Source organism: Oncorhynchus nerka, linkage group LG3, assembly GCF_034236695.1.
Source record: "Oncorhynchus nerka isolate Pitt River linkage group LG3, Oner_Uvic_2.0, whole genome shotgun sequence".
In the NCBI taxonomy this organism is placed as follows: Eukaryota; Metazoa; Chordata; class Actinopteri; order Salmoniformes; family Salmonidae; genus Oncorhynchus; species Oncorhynchus nerka.
This window is the reverse complement of record NC_088398.1, coordinates 36835354-36856073: the sequence shown is the minus strand read 5'-3', so window position 1 is coordinate 36856073 and position 20720 is coordinate 36835354. Positions and strand designations below refer to the sequence as shown.

The 20720-nt window shown below is 42.0% G+C and overlaps 1 protein-coding gene across 1 annotated transcript in view; it reads right to left on the bottom strand.

Moving 5' to 3' along the window:
- Window positions 1–10239: 10239 nt before the first annotated feature.
- Window positions 10240–20720, bottom strand: part of dnah7 (dynein, axonemal, heavy chain 7) — a 230345-nt gene continuing 219864 nt past the window's right edge. Inside the window, exon 67 of the mRNA XM_029630984.2 lies at window positions 10240–13717. Coding sequence (XP_029486844.2) covers window positions 13511–13717 — 207 coding nt within the window. The 3' untranslated portion in view covers window positions 10240–13510. The remainder of the gene's footprint in view (window positions 13718–20720) is intronic.

Below are 20720 nucleotides of genomic sequence, written 5' to 3'. Positions count from 1 at the left end.
TGAAGTGGAAACATCTAGGAAACAACGGCTCAGTCGCCACGTAGTAGGCCACATAAGCTCGGACTGCTGAGCAGGTAGAAATAGTTCTGCCTCTGGAAGAAACATCAGCACAATAAGTGTTTGTTGGGATCTTCATAAAATGTGTTTCCATGGCCGAGCAGCCACACACAAGCCTAAGATCACCATGCGCAATGCCAAGCGTCGGCTGGGGTGGCGTACGCATTTGACTCTACAGCAGTGGAAACGCGTTCACTGGAGTGATGAATCACGCTTCACCATCTGGCAGTCCGACGGATGAATCTGGGTTTGACGGATGCCAGGGGAACGCTACTTGCCCGAATGCATAATTCCAACAGTAAAGTTTGGTGGAGGAAGAATAATGGTCTCGGGCTGTTTTTCATGGTCCGGGCTAGGGCACTTAGTTCCAGTGAAGGGATATTTTTACGTTACAGCATACCATGACATTCTAGACGATTCTGTGCTTCCAACTTGGTGGCAACATTTTAGGGAAGGCCCTTTCTTCTTTCAGCAAGACTCTACCCCCATGCACAAAGCAAAGTCCAAACTAAATGGTTTCTCGACAATGGAGGCAGTCCATGCTGCAGTGTTCCAACATCTAGTGGAAAGCCTTCCCAGAAGAGTGGAGGCTGTTATAGCAGCAAAGGGGACCAACTCTATATTAATGCCCATGATTTTGTAATGAGATGTTCGACGAGCAGGTGTGTACATCCTTTTGGTCATGTAGTGTATGAATGGACAAAGCCATCGATTACGTGACACCATCCATTCCTATGTGAAGACACAATAGCGCATTGAAGCCAAGTTAAGTAGGTTAAGATGGTGTCTCATGAGCTGCATTTACACAGGCAACCCATTTCTGATATTAGTAAGATGGCACCGACAGAATTGGCAGCTCTGTTTCTAGTTTCTAAGCAACATTGCAGTCTTATTATTATTATTTTTTGTATCAGTTCTTACATTATTAGCACATAAAGTTTTTTGTGTTATTACATACAGCCGGAAGTAACCTTTGGATATCAGAGCGGGGGTAACTCACGAGCATTTTGAGCAGATATACGACTTTCCCGAATTGGATCCTTTGTTCAAACCGCCCAAGGCAATTGAACTTATGCCAGAGGCTGCTCCAAGACGCTGTAACGGTGGGTGAGTGATGGGTGTGGAGTCAGACGCAGAGAGCAAAAGTAAACGGTAAAAAACGCTTTAATGTCCTCTACAAAGTAACAGGTCCAAACATGGGTGAAGCCCTAAACACAGGTGCAAATAAACCCAAAACCTTAGTTACAAAACCTGGACAGCGAAAACCCAAAAGACAACAATAACCACAAACGTAACAATAACAACAAGCCCGCACAAACACCAGCGGGCTAAACGAACTTAAATAACACCCATCCCAAAACCCCAACAAGGAACAGGTGAAAACAATTAGACAAAAACAAACGAAAAAGAAAAAGGGATTGGTGGCAGCTAGTAGACCGGCGACGACGACAGCCGAGCGCCACCCGAACAGGAAGGGGAGCCACCTTCGGTGGTATTCGTGACAGACGCCGCCAGAGGAGAAGAGATATTCGGACTAGACTTCTAGTCCGACTCAAGAGAATTGCACACCATCCACCTCTTCCAAGTATATTACTCTGTGATGTTCAGTCTCTGGACAATAAAGTAGACAAGCTCAGGGCGAGGAGCTACTTCCAGAAGGACTGTAAAATACTATTTTTCACATTGTACCAGTCCATACAGCCAGCTGGGTTCTCAGTACATTGCTCAGACACGAACAAAGAACCCTCTGGGAAGAAGAAAGGCAATGGTGTATGATTCATGATTAACAACTCATGGTGTGATTGTGATAACATACAGGAACTCAAGACCTTTTGTTCACTGACCGAGAATACCTCACAATCAAATGCCGACCGTATTACCTCTTACCTCGCTTATAGTTACACCTGGGTATATTCCCCCTAAAGCATATACCACGAAGGCCCTCAAGGAACTACACTGGACTTTGTGCAAACTGGAAACCACATATTTTAATGGATTTATTGTAGCTGGAGACTTTAGCAAAGCAAATATGCGACCCGTTTCATGAAACTAGGCGTATGTCTCAGGTTTTAGTTTTTTTTTTAAATACATGTTTTTTTTTTTGCAGAAATGCCTTCTTGAACATGTCAACTTTCAGGTGCCTTAATACGGCTAGACGTTCCGCTAGCGGAACACCTCGACAACTTCTGGTGAAATTGCAGAGCACAAAATTCAATTATTAGAAATATTTAACTTTCATAAAATCACAAGTGCAATACATCAAAATAAAGCTTAACTTCTTGTTAATCCAGCTGCTGTGTCAGATTTCAAAAAGGCGTTCTGGCGAAAGCAAACCATGTGATTATCTGAGGATAGCGGCCCATCATACAAATGCATGACAAACATATTTTAACCAGGGAGGTGCGACACGAAAGTCAGAAATAGCGATATAAAAAATGCCTTACCTTTGATCTTCTTCTGTTGGCACTTCCCACATCACAAATTGGCCTTTTGTTCGATAATGTCCTTCTTTATATCCGTAAAAACTCAGTTTAGCTGGTGCGCTTCAGTTTCCCTCCGTCAAAATGCATACAAAATGAATACCAAACATTACTAATAAACTTTTCCAAGTCAAACGACGTTTATAATCAAACAAGAGGTATCCTCCTACGCAAATTAACGATAACATTTAAGACGGAGAATCGTTATTGTCTTTATCGGAGATAAACAAGAAAGAAGGCACTTTCCTCCACGCTCTTGGAAACACTACAGCCAAAATGGGAGCAACCTAGAAAAACTACAATTTCTGGCTCATTTTTCCAAAAACCATACTGAAACTCTTTCTAAAGACTGTTGACATCTAGTGGAAGCCCTAGGAACTGCAATTTGGGAGGAATTGGGCTTATAATTATAGTACTAGCCATTGAAAACAGTGGTAAGGTGAAATTATTTTTGGGGGGATGGCTTGTCCTCTGGGTTTCGCCTGCCATATCAGTTCTGTTATACTCACAGACACAATTTTAACAGTTTTAGAGTGTTTTCTATCCATATCTAACAATTATATGCATATCCTAGCTTCTGGGCCTGAATAACAGGCAGTTTACTTTGGGCATTCTTTTCATGCGGATGTGAAAATACTGCCCCCTAGCCCAAAGAGGTTAAACAAACTTGAATGAAATCTTTAAATACGAATAAAATGGTTAAATTATGAGCCTAGTCGGTTTAGCTAAAGAAAAAGTGAGCAACCTTCCTGCTAGCCATGATTGGCTGAGATAATAAGTGGGCTGGACATACTGAGAGATGAGTTTGGATTGGTCTGCTATATAGCACACTTCTATTTGAGCTGGTCAGTATGTCTAGGTAATCCCGTCTAACACAGATTTTTTTTTTTAAATGTATCGTTAACGAAAACTGCATAAGTTTTGCTCTCCACTTTTTGGAGGACAGAGTTTTGAAATCAGTGGAAATCGAGTATGATAGCTAAGGACATGGAGAAAACACTTGTCGCTGGATTACATCTTCAAACTAAGGGAAACCATGGCACCCGATAGGAGATACGGGTAAGATAGTCTACTTAGCTACATTTTCAGATATGACACATTTCTAATTTTGACAGAAAGTGGTTTCATTTCAAGTTAACCTCTTGCTCCTACCCGACACGCAGGCGTCCCATCTAGACATCTGGAAATGCAAATGCGCTACGCTAAATGCTAATAGCACTCGTTAAAACTCAAACGTTCATTAAAATACACATGCAGGGTACTGAATTAAAGCTACACTCGTTGTGAATCCAGGCAACAAGTCAGATTTTTAAAATGCTTTTCGGCGAAAGCATGAGAAGCTATTATCTGATAGCATGTAACACCCCAAAAGACCTGCAGGGGACGTAAACAAAATAATTAGCATAGTCGGCGCTACACAAAACGCACAAATAAATTATAAAACATTCATTACCTTTGACCATCTTCTTTGTTGGCACTCCTAGATGTCCCATAAACATCACTATTGGGTATTTTTTTCGATTAAATCGGTCCATATATAGCCTAGATATCGATCTATGAAGACTGTGTGATCAAGGAAAAAAATAGCGTTTTATAACGTAATGTTATTTTTTTTAATAAAAAAAGTAGACGATAAACTTTCACAAAACACTTCGAAATACTTTTGTAATGCAACTTTAGGTATTAGTAAACGTTAATAAGCGATCAAATTGATCACGAGGCGATGTATATTCTATAGCTGTACGTCTGGAAATAATGTCCGGGTAAATCTCAACCAAAATATCCGGTCAGAGACCGGAAGAAATACGCTGCCTCGTGTCCGTTTGACCAAGAAACAAATCATAGGCAAATGACAAGACTGTTGACATTGTGTGGAAGCTGTAGGTATTGCAACCTCAGCCCCATTTAATGTGGTTCACGTTTATCAATGGGTATAAGTGGCGCATGGATATATTTTCCCATTTTCAGTGATCAGATTTTCCTGCACTTTTCGAAGAAAAGCACGTTCTGTTATAGTCAGAGCTGTGATTTAACCAGTTTTATAAACGTCTGAGTGTTTTCTATCCACACATACTAATCATATGCATATACTATATTCCTGGCATGAGTAGCAGGGCGCTGAAATGTTGCGCGATTTTTAACAGAATGTTCGAAAAAGTAGGGGGTAGGAGTAACAGGTCAAAGTGTATTATTAGCTAGCTAGCTAATGTTAACTGGCTGGCTCGCTAGGTAACGCTACGTGTGTGATCTTATTATTCGTATCTCAGAGCCATTTGCTTGGCTAGCTATAGCCTAAAGTTATTTAGCTAACATTGAACCTGGTTGGTCAGCTACCTGCAGATTCATGCAGGGTAATAAAGTCATGAGTAGGGATAATGGTTTACTGTTTAGCTAGCTAGCTAATGTTAGCTGGCTGGCTCAGTAGCTAACGTTACGTGTATGATCTTATTATTCATATTTCGGAGCCATTTGCTTGGTTAGCTATAGCCTAATGTTAGCTAGCTAACATTGAACCTGGATGGTTAGCTACCTGCAGATTCATGCAGGGTAGTAACATGATGAGTTGGGATAATGGTACATTGTTTACCTAGCTAGCTAGCTAATGTAAATTCCATCTGGCCATCTACTCCGACTTTAGAACACTCTTGTCTGAGTGTATCATTGCACAGAATAACTGATGAATTTAAGAACGTACAACACACATTGAATATTGCCAGTGTCAGTAAATGTCTGCAAAGAAAGCATAATTCAAATGCTGCCAGCAGCACAGTTACAATCACCAACGCTCTGGATAACATGAAAACAGCCTATCCAGCTCTGCTAGGGTGAGTAAAATCATCAGAGTGGGGTGTTCTCTCATTTGTCTAGAAGTAGCTAGCCAATGTTAGCCAGTTAGCTTGGGTGCTTGACTGCTGTTGTGAGGTCAGAAAGTTCCGATCAACTCTACTCATCGGCCAGAGCATCCAGTGTGCGCTCCGAGAGCGAAACACTCTGAATTTACGAATGGACAATCTGACAGTACAGTTGCAGTCACCAACGCTCTGGATAACATAACAGCATACTCTGCTAGGACGAGTAATATTCAGTGAGCTGTTCTCTCATTTGTGTCTGGAAGTAGCTAGCAAGTTAGCTTGGGTGATTGACTGCTGTTAATAAATAACGCTCGAATCAACCCTTATAGAGATTCTTCTTTTTCAGTGGGGTTTATCGGCGGTTGGTCTTAAAAAAAGATAACAACATATTTGAGACTATATCTAATGACATTCTACTCAATATACACTTTAGACTAATTTCCTGTATCCCCTTCTCCCTCACACTAGATCTCAGCCTCTTTCTTTCCCTCTGATACTGCCCACACTGTAGCAATACATGCTCCACGCTCTCTGTTTCCTGACAATAATCATACTTCCATGTTGGATGCTTTCCTATCACATTTATGGACTTATTCAACTGGCTGTGTCCCACTCTTAATCTTGTAAAAATACCCTCCTCTCTTCTGTCCCTTCCTGCCGTCCTCCACTCCTCGACATTCCTCTGTACTTTAAATAAATGCCTGCCCTTATTATCCCTATTCCCCCTTAAAGAGATTGCTGGGGCTAAAGCTCAAGGTGTGAACAATGCTGAATGTGTGTAGATGAAGGTCTCTCCAGTAGCAGTACCAAAACATTCAAATGCCTTTTTCTCAAAAGTGAGTTTACAAATGTATCAACTTTCAAAGCAGAATTACTTTCCCATGGTTCCTCAACTGTAGTGCATGATATACAATTTTGTAGCTCTGAGTCTTAACTTTTATCCAATGTAAAAAAAAACACTTTACAATTTTGCAACAGACCGATTTGAGTTGATTGGTCACAGATGAGGAAAACTGAGATACTTTCCAGGTTGCCTCTGAGAATAACATTGACATATCATCTATTTATACTTCCTGATGATGTATGTTTCCACTGTGACTAGAAAAACCTAACCAAACCAAAAACCGTAGATAGATTCGCACAAAACTGAAAGTGCTAACCACCGCATTTATAACCACTGCATTTAACCACGGCAAGGTTACTGGGAATATGGTTGAATACAAACATTGCAGTTATGCCCTTCGTCAGGCAATCAAAGAGGCAAAACGTCACTACAGAGACAAAGTGGAGTCACAATTCAACGGCTCAGACACGAGACGTATATGGCAGGGACTCCAGACAATCACAGATTACAAAGGGAACACCAGTCACGCCAGACCCATATCAAACATCTCCAATCGAAAATCAAATCTAGAGTCGGCTTTCTATTCCGCAACAAAGCCTCCTTCACTCACGCTGCCAAGCTTACCCTAGTAAAACTGACTTTCCTACCGATCCTCGATTTCGGCGATGTCATCTACAAAATTGCTTCCAACACTCTTCTCAGCAAACTGGATGCAGTTTATCACAGTGCCATCCGTTTTGTCACTAAAGCACCTTATACTACCCACCACTGCGACTTGTATGCTCTAGTCGGCTGGCCCTCGCTACATATTCGTCGCCAGATCCACTGGCTCCAGGTCATCTACAAGGCCATGCTAGGCAAAGCTCCGCCTTATCTTAGCTCACTGGTCACGATGGCAACACCCATCCGTAGCACGCGCTCCAGCAGGTGTATCTCATTGATCATCCCTAAAGCCAACACCTCATTCGGCCGCCTTTCGTTCCAGTACTCTGCTGCCTGTGACTGGAACGAATTGCAAAAATCACTGAAGTTGGAGACTTTTATCTCCCTCACCAACTTCAAACATCAGCTATCTGAGCAGCTAACCGATCGCTGCAGCTGTACATAATCTATTGGTAAATAGCCCACCCATTTTCACCTACCTCATCCCCACAGTTTTTTATTTATTTACTTTTCTGCTCTTTTGCACACCAATATCTCTACCTGTACATGATCATCTGATCATTTATCACTCCAGTCTTAATCTGCAATATTGTAATTATTCGCCTACCTCCTCATGCCTTTTGCACACATTGTATATAGACTCCCCTTTTTTCTCTACTGTGTTATTGACTTGTTAATTGTTTACTCCATGTGTAACTCTGTGTTGTCTGTTCACACTGCTATGCTTTATCTTGGCCAGGTCGCAGTTGCAAATGAGAACCTGTTCTCAACTAGCCTACCTGGTTAAATAAAGGTGAAATAAAAAAAAAAAAAATGGACACCGATGTCTTGCTTCCGAACAAGCTAAACACCTAAACTTCCTGATGGGCCGACCCCAAGTGATGAAGGTAGGAAACAAGCCCAGCACTATGCTGATCCTCAACACAGGGGCCCAACAAAGGTGCGTGCTCAGCCCCGTCCTGTACTCCTTTTTCACCCATGACTGAGTGGCAACGCACGCACGCAATCATCATGTTTGCAGACAACAAAACAGTAGTAGGCCTGATTACCAACACTGATGAAACAGCCTAAACAGAGGTGAGGGCACTGGCGGAGTGGTGCCAGGAAATTAACCTCTCCCTCAACATCAACAAAATGAAGGAGCTGATCGTGGACTTCAGAGGGAGACAGCCCCCATCCACAATCGACAGGGCCACGGTGGAGAAGGTGAAAAGTTCCTCGGTGTACAATTCAATGTCAATCTGAAATGGTCAACCCACACCTTAGGAGGCTGAATAAATTTGGCCTGGCCACTAAGACCCTCACAAAATTTAACAGATTCACAATTGAGAGCATCCTGTCGGGATGTTTCATCACCTGGTACAACAACTGCACCATCCGCAACCGCAGGGCTCTCCAGAGGATGGTGGTCTGACCAACGCATCACCGGGTGCACACTGCCTGCCCTTCAGGACACCTACAGCACCCACTGTCCCAGGAAGGCCAAAAAGATAATCAAGGACATCAACCACCCAAGCCACGGCCTGTTCATCCCGCTATTATCCAGAAGGTGAGATCAGTACAGGTGCATCGAGACAGAGACTGAAAAGCTTCTATCTCAAGGCCATCAGCCTGTTAAATAGCCATCACAAGCCGGACTCTACTCAGTACTTTGCCCTGAACTTAGTCACTGTCACGCGGTTACTCAACCCTGCACCTAAAAGGCTGCTGCTGCCCTATTTACATAGACATGGTATCACTAGTCACTTTAATAATGTTTACATACTGTGTACCTACTCATTTCATATGTACTGTATATACTGTATTCTAGTCAATGCCATCCTATTCAACTATTGCTGAAAATATACCCTATTCTATCCTATGTATTCTACAGATAAAGTTGAAGTCAGAAGTTTACATACACCTTAGCCAAATACATTTAAACTCAGTTTTTCACAATTCCTGACATTTAATCTTTGTAAAAATGTCCTGTCTTAGGTCAGCTGGAATCACCACTTTATTTTAAGAATGTGAAATGTCAGAATATTAGTAGAGTGATTTATTTCAGCTTTAATTTCTTTCAGAAATTTACATAGACTCAATTAGTATTTGCTAGCATTGCCTTTAAATTGTTTAACTTGGGTCAAATGTTTCGGGTAGCCTTCCACAAGCGTCCCACAATAGGTTGGGTGAATTTTGGCCCATTCCTCCTGACAGAGCTATCAGGGCTTTGTGATGGCCACTCCAATACCTTGACTTTGTTGTCCTTAAGCCATTTTTCAACAACTTTGCAAGTATGTTTGGGGTCATTGTCAATTTGGAAGACCCATTTGCGACCAAGCTTTAACTTCCTGACTGATGTCTTGAGATGTTGCTTCAATATATCCACATCATTTTCCCTACTCATGATGCCATCTATTTTGTGAAGTGCACCAGCCCGTCCTGCAGCAAAGCACCCCCACAACATGATGCTGCCACCCCTGTGCTTCATTGTTGGGATGGTGTTCTTCGGCCTGCAAGCCTCGCCCTTTTTCCTCCAAACATCAAGATGGTCATTATGGAAAAACAATTATATTTTTGTTTCACCAGAGGACATTTCCCCAAAAAGTACGATCTTTGTCCCCATGTGTGGTTACAAACCATAGTCTGGCTTTTTTATGAAGGTTTTAGAGCAGTGGCTTCTTCCTTTCTGAGCGGCTTTCAGGTTGTCGATATAGGACTCGTTTTACTGTGGATATTGATACTCTTGTACTTGTTTTCTCCAGCCTCTTCATAAAGGTCCTTTGCTGTTGTTCTGGGATTGATTTGCATTTTTCGCACCAAAGTACGTTCATCTCTAGAACACAGAACACGTCTCCTTCCTGGGCGGTATGACGGCTGTGTGGTTCCATGGTGTTTATACTTGCGAACTATTGTTTGTACAGATGAACGTGGTACCTTCAGGCGTTTGGAAATTGCTGAACCAGACTTGTGGAGGTCTACAATTTTTTTTCTGAGGTCTTGGCTGATTTCTTTTGATTTTCCCATGATGGGAATGTGCCAGTCTTGAAGGTAAGCCTTGAAATAAATCCACCGGTACACCTCCAACTGAGGTAAACAATTGTTGGAAAAAATACTTGTGTCATGCACAAAGTAGATGTCCTAACCGACTTGCCAAAACTATAGTTTGTTTTCAATAAATTTGTGGAGTGGTTGAAAAATGAGTTTTAATGACTCCAACCTAAGTGCTTGCAAACTTCTGACTTCAACTGAATACTAAACACTATCCACATACTGTACATAATGTCTAAACATCCCATCACACATATATATATTTATATACAGTATATACAGTACCAGACAAAAATGTTGACACACCTATTCATTCAAGGGTTTTTCTTAATTTTTTATTAGCAGAACATTTACAGAAAATTAGGATCCCCCATTATAGTGAATGGAAAAATTGCAATCTTCATGTAAATATAAAATTGCAATCTTTGTGTAAATATATATTTTTTAAAATAAATAATTATGGTACCAATACTTGCTTCTAATACAACAGATGTACTGCATGTCCTTGAACTTTAAAATTGCACACAGAATAAGTTCAGGATAATTGTGTTGCTAATGGCAGCCTGCAGTACCCCATTCGACATTCAACTTGAGTAACTCAAGGAGAGGGGACAGCAATGAGCTGGTCTGCAACGTCACTTCCTGGTAGATCAAACTGCCCATGTTATGTCTCTAAGGTTGCATTTACACAGGCAGCCCAATTCAGATCTTTTTTTGAGGTAGTTACCTGGAATGCATTTCAATTAACAGGTGTGCCTTGTTAAAAGTACATTTGTGGAAATGATTTCCTTCTTAATGCATTTGAGACAATCAGTTGTGTTTTGACAAGGTAGGGGTGGTATACAGAAGATAGCCCTATTTGGTAAAAGACCAAGTCCATATTATGGCAAGAACAGCTCAAATAAGCAAAGAGAAATGACAGTCCATCATTACTTTAAGACATGAAGATCAGTCAATCCGGAACATTTCAATAACTTTTTTTTTTTTTTCAAGTGCAGTCGCAAAAACCATCAAGCGCTATGATGAAACTGACACTCATGAGGACTGCCAGAGGAAAGGAAGACCCAGAGTTACCTATGCTGCAGATAAGTTCATTAGAGTTACCAAGCCTCAGAAATTGCAGCACAAATAAATGCTTCAGAGTTCAAGTAACACACATCTCAACATCAGCTGTTCAGAGGAGATTGCGTGAATCAGACCTTCATGGTCGAAATGCTGCAAAGTAACCTCTACTAAAGGACACCAATAATAAGAAGTGACTTGCTTGGGCCAAGAAATGCAAGCAATAGACATTAGACCGATGGAAATTTGTCCTTTGGTCTGATGAGTTCAAATTTTAGATTTTTGGTTCCAACCGCTGTGTCATTGTGAGATGCAGAGTAGGTGAACGGAGGATTTCCGCATGTGTGGTTCCCACCGTTAAGCATGGAGCAGGTGGTGTGATGGTATGGGGGTGATTTGCTGGTGACACTGTCTGTGATTCATTTAGAATTCAAGGCACACTTAATCAATATGGCTACCACAGCATTTCCCATCTGGTGTGCGTTTAGTGGGACCATCATTTGTTTTTTAACAGGACAATGACCCAAAATACACCTCCAGGCTGTGTAAGGACTATTTGAACAAGCAGGAGAGTGATGGAGTGTTGGAAAAGCATTCCAAGTGAAGCTGGTTGAGAGAATGCCAAGAGTGTGCAAACTGTCATCAAGGCAAAGGGTGGCTACTTTGAAGAATCTCAAATATATTTAGATTTGTTTAACCTTGTTGGTTACTATATGATTCCATATGTGTTATTTCATAGTTTTGATGTCTTCGGTATTATTCTACAATGTAGAAAATTGTACGAATAAAGAAAAACCCTTGAATGATTAGGTGTGTCCAAACTTTTGACTGGTACTATATTATTTATACTCCGGACTCCGACATTGGTCCACCTAATATTTATATATTTCTTAATTCCATTATTTTACTTTTAGACCTGTGTGTATTGTTGTGAGTTGTTAGATATTAGTTTGACCAATCAAATCAACTTTGAAAAAGATCTGATGTGAAAAGATCTAATGTGATTGGTCAAAAGACCAATTAGTCGGAGAAAAGATCAGAATTGTGTAAATGCAACCTTAGGGACATAACATGGGCAGTTTGAGCTACCAGGAAGTGACGTTGCAAACTAGTTGCAAAATTGCTGCCACCTCTCATTGAGTTACTCAAGTCAAAGGCAGAATGGGTTACTGCAGGCTGCCATTATCTTTCTCTTGTGTGTGATTTTTAAAAGAATCAGTTCAAGGACATACAGTGCATCTGGTGCATTAGAAGCAATTATTGGTTCCATGATTGTTTTCGAAAAATTGTTTTATTTACATGAAGATTTTTCCATTCACTATAATGGGGGGATCCTATTTTCTGCTAACATCTTCTGCCATACTGAGGTCGGCTTTAAACCTTTTAGTCCCAGGGTCCTTAGATTACTGATAAGCTTTGTGGGCACTATGGTGTTGAACGCTGGGCTGTAGTCAATGAACAGCATTGGTGTTCCTTTTGTCCAGGTGGGAAAGGGCAGTGTGGAGTGCGATTGAGATTACGTCATCTGTGGATCTGTTGGGGCGGTATGCGAATTGGAGTGGGTCTAGGGTTTCCGGCATGATGGTGTTGATGTGAGCCAAGTCATTTTTTAAGATTATTACTAATTTCACGTGATTGGCGATTCATTTATGTTTGTCTCTCATTAGAATAGATAGACTAGAAATGTTTTAACAATTTCATTTTTAATGTGAAATTATCCCTGTTGCACACAACAATTTTCCCTTCATCCCTTGTCACAACGGGAGTTATGGTTGATTTACATTTTTTTTTTTTTTTTTTTTACTTCAACCCTGTTACTGTAATTGGCACCTACTATAGTATATTTTCTTAATTTAAACTCTTGAGATTGGAAAACATGTTTTTTTATGGATTTGAACTGTTTTTTTGTTACCAAATTACCTTAGCAAAAAAGGCACTCTAGTGGTGAAATGACCCATCTCTGATCACATTTGATTCTGCAGCGCTGCCCTCAGAACAAGATAGAATAAGAACAATCTGTGTTTGTATCTGTCATTGGAGAATTTGAAACAAAATTTGATTAGTTTAAAGAAGGTTTTGTTGCTCTAAAATGTTGCTCTATGTACAGATACATCATAGAAATTAAGAATTATTGTGAAAATGTAATGGGAATCATTGTTGGCAGACTAATCAAAATGTTGAAACACTCAGCTGTTGTGCAATCAGCTGTGTCGAATTTAAAGATTTTAAGGCTGATGTTCAATTATGTAATACAAGGCTATGGAAACATGCAAAGGTTCAATGTCCAGTGCTTGTGGGTATAGAGGCGCTGCATCTGAGGTTTTGGGCTCATCCTCATCACTTGTGCTTTTGTATATGCTTCCGTAGCCCATCAAAGTAAAATATCATTACAAATTATTCTCAGCAATACATTCATGAAGCACTGTGTGGGAAAAGAAAACAAGCCAGAGAACATCCTTTTCATAACTCTTCTTACATAAAACTGGATAAATAGTAGATGCAAAACAGAGCATAGGGGAAGTCTATGCATTGAGCTGGCAAAGCAGCGCCACCCCTCGTCTGATCCAGTGCTCGGCGGGCACGTCCGAGTTGAGCGCCATGGCGATTACGTAGTTGGTGGAGTGGCCAGTGGTGGAGAGTGTGCCGCGGCGCTCGCCAGTCTTGTAGACGGGGGAGAGGTAGCACATACGCTGGGGGATGTCCTGCCTTTTGATGGGTTTCAGCCACATCTGGGGTGCAGGAGAGGGAAGAATGGATGGAGGATAAGAATGGAGAGAGAGGGTACAGGCAGAGAAGGGGATGATGTCCACATGAGGATTAGGCAAGAGGACAATGACGAGGAGAAAAGACAAGGGGGATAATGGTTTTAGGAAATGGAATGGAGAATGGATGTGAGGAAGAAAGTTGGGACAACATCAGAGAATTAAACAATTAAAACAGTTGGAAATTTGGTGACATAACATTTGATACAATAGTAGTGAGAGAGTGAGTCCCTCAGGTACATTAGCAGGTCTGGTAAAACAAAAAGGGATAAACTGGAACACTCAACTTCTCACAAAAGTGAGTTTGTGAAATCCTCATCCAATTTGATAGCAGGAGCTGCTGGATAGATTTGCATTTCAAATCTGACAGTGTTGTGTTTTCCCTCACAAATAAACACATTTTTAATAAAGTTCCGCTGTTGTCAAAACAAATTTTTGATAATAAGATTTCCCTGAAATGTCTGAATATTAAAAAGAAAATGCTTGTGCATTATTCAACAGCCGGCATTGTGAGGGCAAAGAAGAAGAGGGGGGGAAAAACAACTGAGAAAACGTACAAAGCAATCAGTTATACTTTGTCTGGGAGCTTCTTGCAGGAATCTGCCACTAGCAATCTATTTTAATGTCTTACTTAATACACTATTCATACACCATATCAAGTTGTAATTAAGAACCTCGCTAGAAAACTAGGGGAGGATAAGAGAGGACAAACTTTGTTATTCCGCTTGCCATGTTTGGGCTGAAATTGATGCGGCTGGGTGAGGCCCTGAGATAGAGCTTTGAACACAAAGCTGGGAACAATCTCCTGGGTTGAACAACGGAGCAGAATTTTTTTATTCTTCCGTTTGTTGTTGATTGTACTCTCCTTGGCACCTACAGGGTATTGTAGTCTGATAAAAAGAGCTGCCTCATAGGAGGTAAGACACAGAATATAGCTAGAATCTGCTCAGTTTTACTACAGTTGGGTCCACTGATACATGGGAAGATATTATCCCTCTCTCTCTATGCCCGGTGGAATTAATGGGAAAATAATACATTAATCTTTATCCTCTGAAACCACTGTGAGGCTTACGTAAGTATAACGCTATGCATCGAGGGAAGATGGAGACATTGTCATGACATGAAATGGAAACCCAGTAGATACTGAATAATTTGGAACAAACATCATCATCAGGATCTTAACACTTAGGCCAGGATTCAAACACACTGCACTGTACCACAAAAAGCTTAACTAAATCATTCTCTCTACTATTATTCTAACATTTCACATTCTTAAAACAAAGTGGTGATCCAAACGGACCTAAGACAGGGAAGTGTTACTAGGATTAAACGTCAGGAATTGTGAAAAACTGAGTTTAAATGTATTTGGGTCAGGTGTATGTAAACTTATGACTTTAACTGTATTTTACCCTATGACAGTGTTAGTATTCAACAAATTATTGTTCATGTATACCCTTTAATCATAAATCATTAGAAAGCTTAGATTCACAGCTATCCATCAGACACATGTTCAGATCTAATTAAGTTGGTGCCGAAAGACATGGCAGCTCTGCTTCTAGTTCCTAAGCAACCTTGCAGTATTTTTTTTATTATTTTGTGTTATTTCTTACACTATTAGCCCAAAACGTTTTTTTGTGTTATTACATATAGCCGGGAAATAACTTTTTATTTTATTTTACACCCGTTTCTCCCCATTTTCGAGGGGTATCCAATTGCTTGTAGTTACTATCTTGTCTCATCGCTACAACTCCCGTACGGGCTCGGGAGAGATGAAGGTCGAAAGCCATGCGTCATCCGAAACACAACCCAACCAAGCCGTACTGCTTCTTTAACACAGTGCGCATCCAACCCGGAAGCCAGCTGCACCAATGTGTCGGAGGAAACACCGTGCACCTGGCAACCTGGTTAGCGTGCACTGCCCCCGGCCCGCCACAGAAATCGCTGGTGCGCGATGAGACAAGGATACCCCTACCTGCCAAACCCTCCCTAACCCGGACGACGCTAGGCCAATTGTGCGTCGCCCCACGGACCTCCCGGTCGCGGCCGGCTGCGACAGAGCCTGGGCGCAAATCCAGAGTCTCTGGTGGCACAGCTAGCACCTAGACCACTGAGCCACCCGGGAGGCCAAAATAACTTTTGGAAATTAGAGCGGCAGTAACTGACTAGCATTCTGACCAGGAGTATGACTTTCCTGAATTGGATCCTTTGTTCGTACCTCCCAAGGCAATTGAACTTATCCCAGAGGCTACTCTAAGATGGCTCCGTCTGAGAAGAAGTATTTGGAGTGGACTTTAAGTTTGACTCAGGAGGCGTGCACACCATCTACAGCAGGGGTGTCAAAGTCAAATGGACGGAGGGCCAAATAAAAAAATCAGCTACAAGACGAGGGCCGGACTGTTCGAATGTTCATTGAAAATTTTTAAATGACGCATATAGTCTAGTGAACCTAATTGAACCTACTGAAAACCTAACAAATATATTACAATATGATCAGATAAATAAAGCAATATTTTCTTATGGCTCTGTCAGTAATCTTTAATTTTCAACAGACACAAAAGACAAATTTCCTTTATATAAATATCCCCATAACATGAACATTAAATGAAAGAAACCGGTATTCAAGGCACCATCAGTAGACTATATTTTCTATTTTAGCAAAAGTGGGCTAAATTTACTTCAAAGAAAAAACAATAATAGCAATTTTCTATCATCCACTCAACTGAAATATTTTTAAAATATAATTGGATTGAAATACAAAAAAAAAATAAAGTGCAAAAATCTATTAATCAAAAACAACACTTTGTTTAAGGAGAAGTAACATGCAGTGAAAACAAATATTAAATTTTAACTTTTAAACTTGAACTGAGTAAAAACTCTAAATATGTGATTGCACAGTAATGTTCACTTGTTTGAGGTTGAGGGTGATACTTGGTGGTGTCCCATCTTTTCCACAAGTTCATCAATGTTCGGGGTAAGGCTCTGAGCTGAAGAAATCCTCAGAATTGAGTGGAGGTGTTCAGCAGTAAGTCGACTTCTGTGTGATGTTTTGTTCAGGTTCATCAAAGAAAACAGTTGTTCACACAGGTATGTGCTGCCAAACATAGACAACGTTTGAGCAGCCTGGATGCGCAGCTGGGGCATTGTGCCGGGAGGAAACGGGCGAACTCCGCAGCACCCACTGCCGCATATTTTGCCCTCAGTGCATCATTGCATTGGAGGTCAATCAACTCCATTTGGAGGTTTGGTGGTGAGCTTTCCACGTCAACAGCAAATGGGTTACCGAGCAGTTCCAACCTGCTTTTTTGTGCTTCAAAGTCAGCAAATCGGCGTCGAAAGTCAGCGGCAAGCATACCTATTTTATCAGCCAACTGTGTGCTCGGGAACGCACTGGTAGAGAGCTTCTCTTTCATGGTCTGGCAGCTGGGAAAGTGGCTCAAATTTTCTTTCCGCATCTGCGTCTCCCACAGAGTCAGTTTGGTTTTAAATGCCTTCACTGTACTGTACATATCAGAGATGACACGATCCCGACCCTGCAGCTGCAAGTTTATTGCATTCAGATGACTCGTAATGTCACACAGAAAAGCCATTTCACACAGAAACATTTCGTCTCGGAGTTGTGTTGTGTCTTTCCCTTTGCTGTCCAAGAACAGACAAATCTCCTCACGAAGCTCGAAACATCTTTGAAGCACCTTTCCCTGGCTTAGCCATCGCACCTCTGTGTGATAAGGCAAATCACCATGCTCCGTTTCTAACTCCGTCAGAAATGCCTTGAACTGGCGGTGATTCAAACCTTTGGCTCTGATAAAGTTAACTGTGCGCGTGATGATGCTCATTACATGCTCCATTTTCAAGGCTTTACCGCACAACGCTTCCTGGTGTATGATACAATGATAAGCTGTCAGCTCACCTGTCGCGTTTTCCTCTTGCATCTTTTCCCGTATCTTCGCCACCAGTCCGCTCCTGTGTCCACACATCGCAGGTGCTCCGTCGGTTGTCAAACCCACGAGTTTTTCCCAAGGCAGCTCATCTCATTTACACATCTTGACACCTCTTCATACAAATCATGCCCCGTAGTTGTGCCATGCATAGGACGTAAAGCCAAAAACTCCTCTGTCACGCTTTAGGTTGGAGTCCACTCCGCGGATGAAAATTGACAACTGGGCAATGTCAGAAATGTCGGTGCTCTCATCCACAGCCAAGGAATATGCAATAAAATCTTTTCCCTTTTTCACAAGCTGCTCTTTTAGATTGATGGACAACTGGTCTACTCTCTCGGCAATGGTGTTTCTGCTCAGACTCACATTTAAAAGAGTTGCCTTTTTTCTGGGCAAACTTCGTCACAAACTTTAATCATGCAGTTTTTGATGAAATCCCCTCCGTAAATGGCCGGGCTGATTTAGCGATCTCTTCTGCCAAAATAAAACTGGCCTTGACAGCAGCCTGGCCTTGTGATTTGGCTTTTTTGAACAGAGCCTGTCGAGATTTGAGGCCTCGTTTTAATTCCTCTGCCTTTTGTAGCCTTTGTTCCATGTCCATATTCTTGTTTTTGTCCGCGTGTTTCGTTTCATAATGTCGTCTCAGATTATACTCTTTCAGTACCGCCACACTTTCTCCACACAGAAGACACACAGGTTTTCCAGCTACCTTCGTGAACATATACTCCGACTCCCACCTTGTTTGAAACCCCCGGTTCTCAGTATCCACCTTCCGTTTTGCCATTTTTGATGGGTATCTGAAAGTTAATTTTACTGTGATGCTGACGACTGCTGTGCCAATAAATATTGAAATGAAGCAGCCTACTGCTCGGTGCGTCACCTTTGCATTGTGGGAAATGTAGTATTGGTGCGTGTAAAAGATCTGCGGGCTGCCGGCTTGCTGCGGGCCGGTTCTAATAATAAATCAAGATCATCCCAGGGGCCGTAAAAAACCTTCTTGCGGGCCGGATGTGGCCCGCGGGCCTTGACTCTGACATATGTGATCTACAGCTTCCGAGTATATTACTCGCTAAAGTTCAGTCCCTGGACAGTAAAGTAGACGAGCTCAGGGAGAGGATCTCCTTCCATAGAGACATCAGGGACTGTAGCATACTCTGTTCACAGAATCATGGCTCTCTCCGGATATACTGTCCCTGTCCATACAGCCAGTTGGGTACCCATTAGTACATAGCGCAGACAAGAATAAAAAACTCTCTGGGAAGAAGAAAGGCGTGGTGTATGTTTCATGATTAACTACTCGTGATTGTAATAACATACCGGAACTCAAGTCCTTTTGTTCACCCAACCTAGAAGACCTCACAATCAAATGCCGACCATAATTCCCTTGGGAGGTACTATCTTCGGTTATAGTCACAGCCGTGTATATTCCCCCTCAAGCCGATACCACAATGGACCTCAAGGAACTACACTGGACTTTGTGCAAACTGGAAACCACATATCCTGAGGCAGTATTTATTATATCTGGGGACATTAACAAAGCAAATATGAGGACAAAGCTACCCAAATTCTATAAACACATTTCCTGTAGTACTCGTGCTTCAAAAACTCTCGTACACTGTTCCTCTCCCTTCTGGGATGGCTACAGGGCCCACCCCCGCCCTCCCTTCGGGAATAAAATCACGACTCCATTCTTCACCTAACTTCCTATAGGCAAAAACTCAAACAGGAAGTACCTGTGCTAAGGTCTATTCAACATTGGTACGACCAATCGTACTCCATGCTTCAAGATGGTTTTGATCAAGCAGACTGGGATATGTTCAGGGTTGTCTCTGAGAATAACATTTACGTATACACTGACACAGTGACTGAGTTCATCAGGAAGTGAGTAGGGGATGTTGTTCCCACTGTGACAAAAAACGTGGATAGATGGCAGCATTCGCAAAAAACTGAAAGTGCAAACCACCGCATTTACCATGGCAAGGTGACTGGGAATATGGTTGAATACAATCAGTGCAGTTATACCCTCCAGAAGGCAATCAAACAGACAAAACGTAAGTACAGAGACAAAAATGAGTGCAATTCAATGGCTCAGACATATGTGGCAGGGACTCCAGAAAATCATGGATTACAAAGGGAAAGACAGCCACGTTGCGGAAAAAGCAGTCTTGCTCCCGGACAAGCTAAACACCTTTGCCCGCTTTGACGATAACTCAGTTCCACTGACGCAGGCCACTCACGAGGACGGTAGAATGTGAGTAAGGCATTTAATAAGCATGTTAACCCTCACAGGGCTGCTGGCCCAGATGGCATCCCTAGCCATGTCCTCAGAGCATGCACAGACCAGCTGGCTATCCCAGTCTGCTGTCCCCACTTGCTTCAAGAAGTCCACCATTGTTCCTGTACCCAAGAAAGCAAAGGTAACTGAACTAAATTGCCATGTAGCACTCACTTCTGTCACCATGAAGTGCTTTGAGAGAATAGTTAAGGATCATATCACCTGCACCTTACCTGACCACCCTAGACCCACTTCAATTTGCATACGGCCTCAATAGATCCACAGACGAAGCAATTGCCATAGCACTGCACACTGTCCTACCCCACCTGGACAAGAGTAATACCTACGTAAGAATGCTGTTCATTTACTACAGATCAGCCTTTAAGACCATTGTACCCTCCAAGCTGATCATTAATCACAGGGCCCTGGGTCTGAACCCTGCCCTGTACAACTGAGTCCTGGACTTCCTGACTGGCCGCCCGCAGATGGTGGCGGTAGGAAACAACATCTCCACTAGGCTGATCCTCAACACAGGGGCCCCACAATAACCTGTCAATGTCAACAAAATGAAGGAGCTGATCGTGGACTTCAGGAGATAGCAGAGGCAGCATGCCCCCATCCATATTGATGGGGCCACAGTGGACAAAGTGAAGCTTGGTCCACCCACACAGTGCCTCTTCAACTTCAGGAGGCTGAAGAATTTTGGCTTAGCTCCTAAGACCCTCACAAACTTAATTAACGACATCAACCATCCGAGACA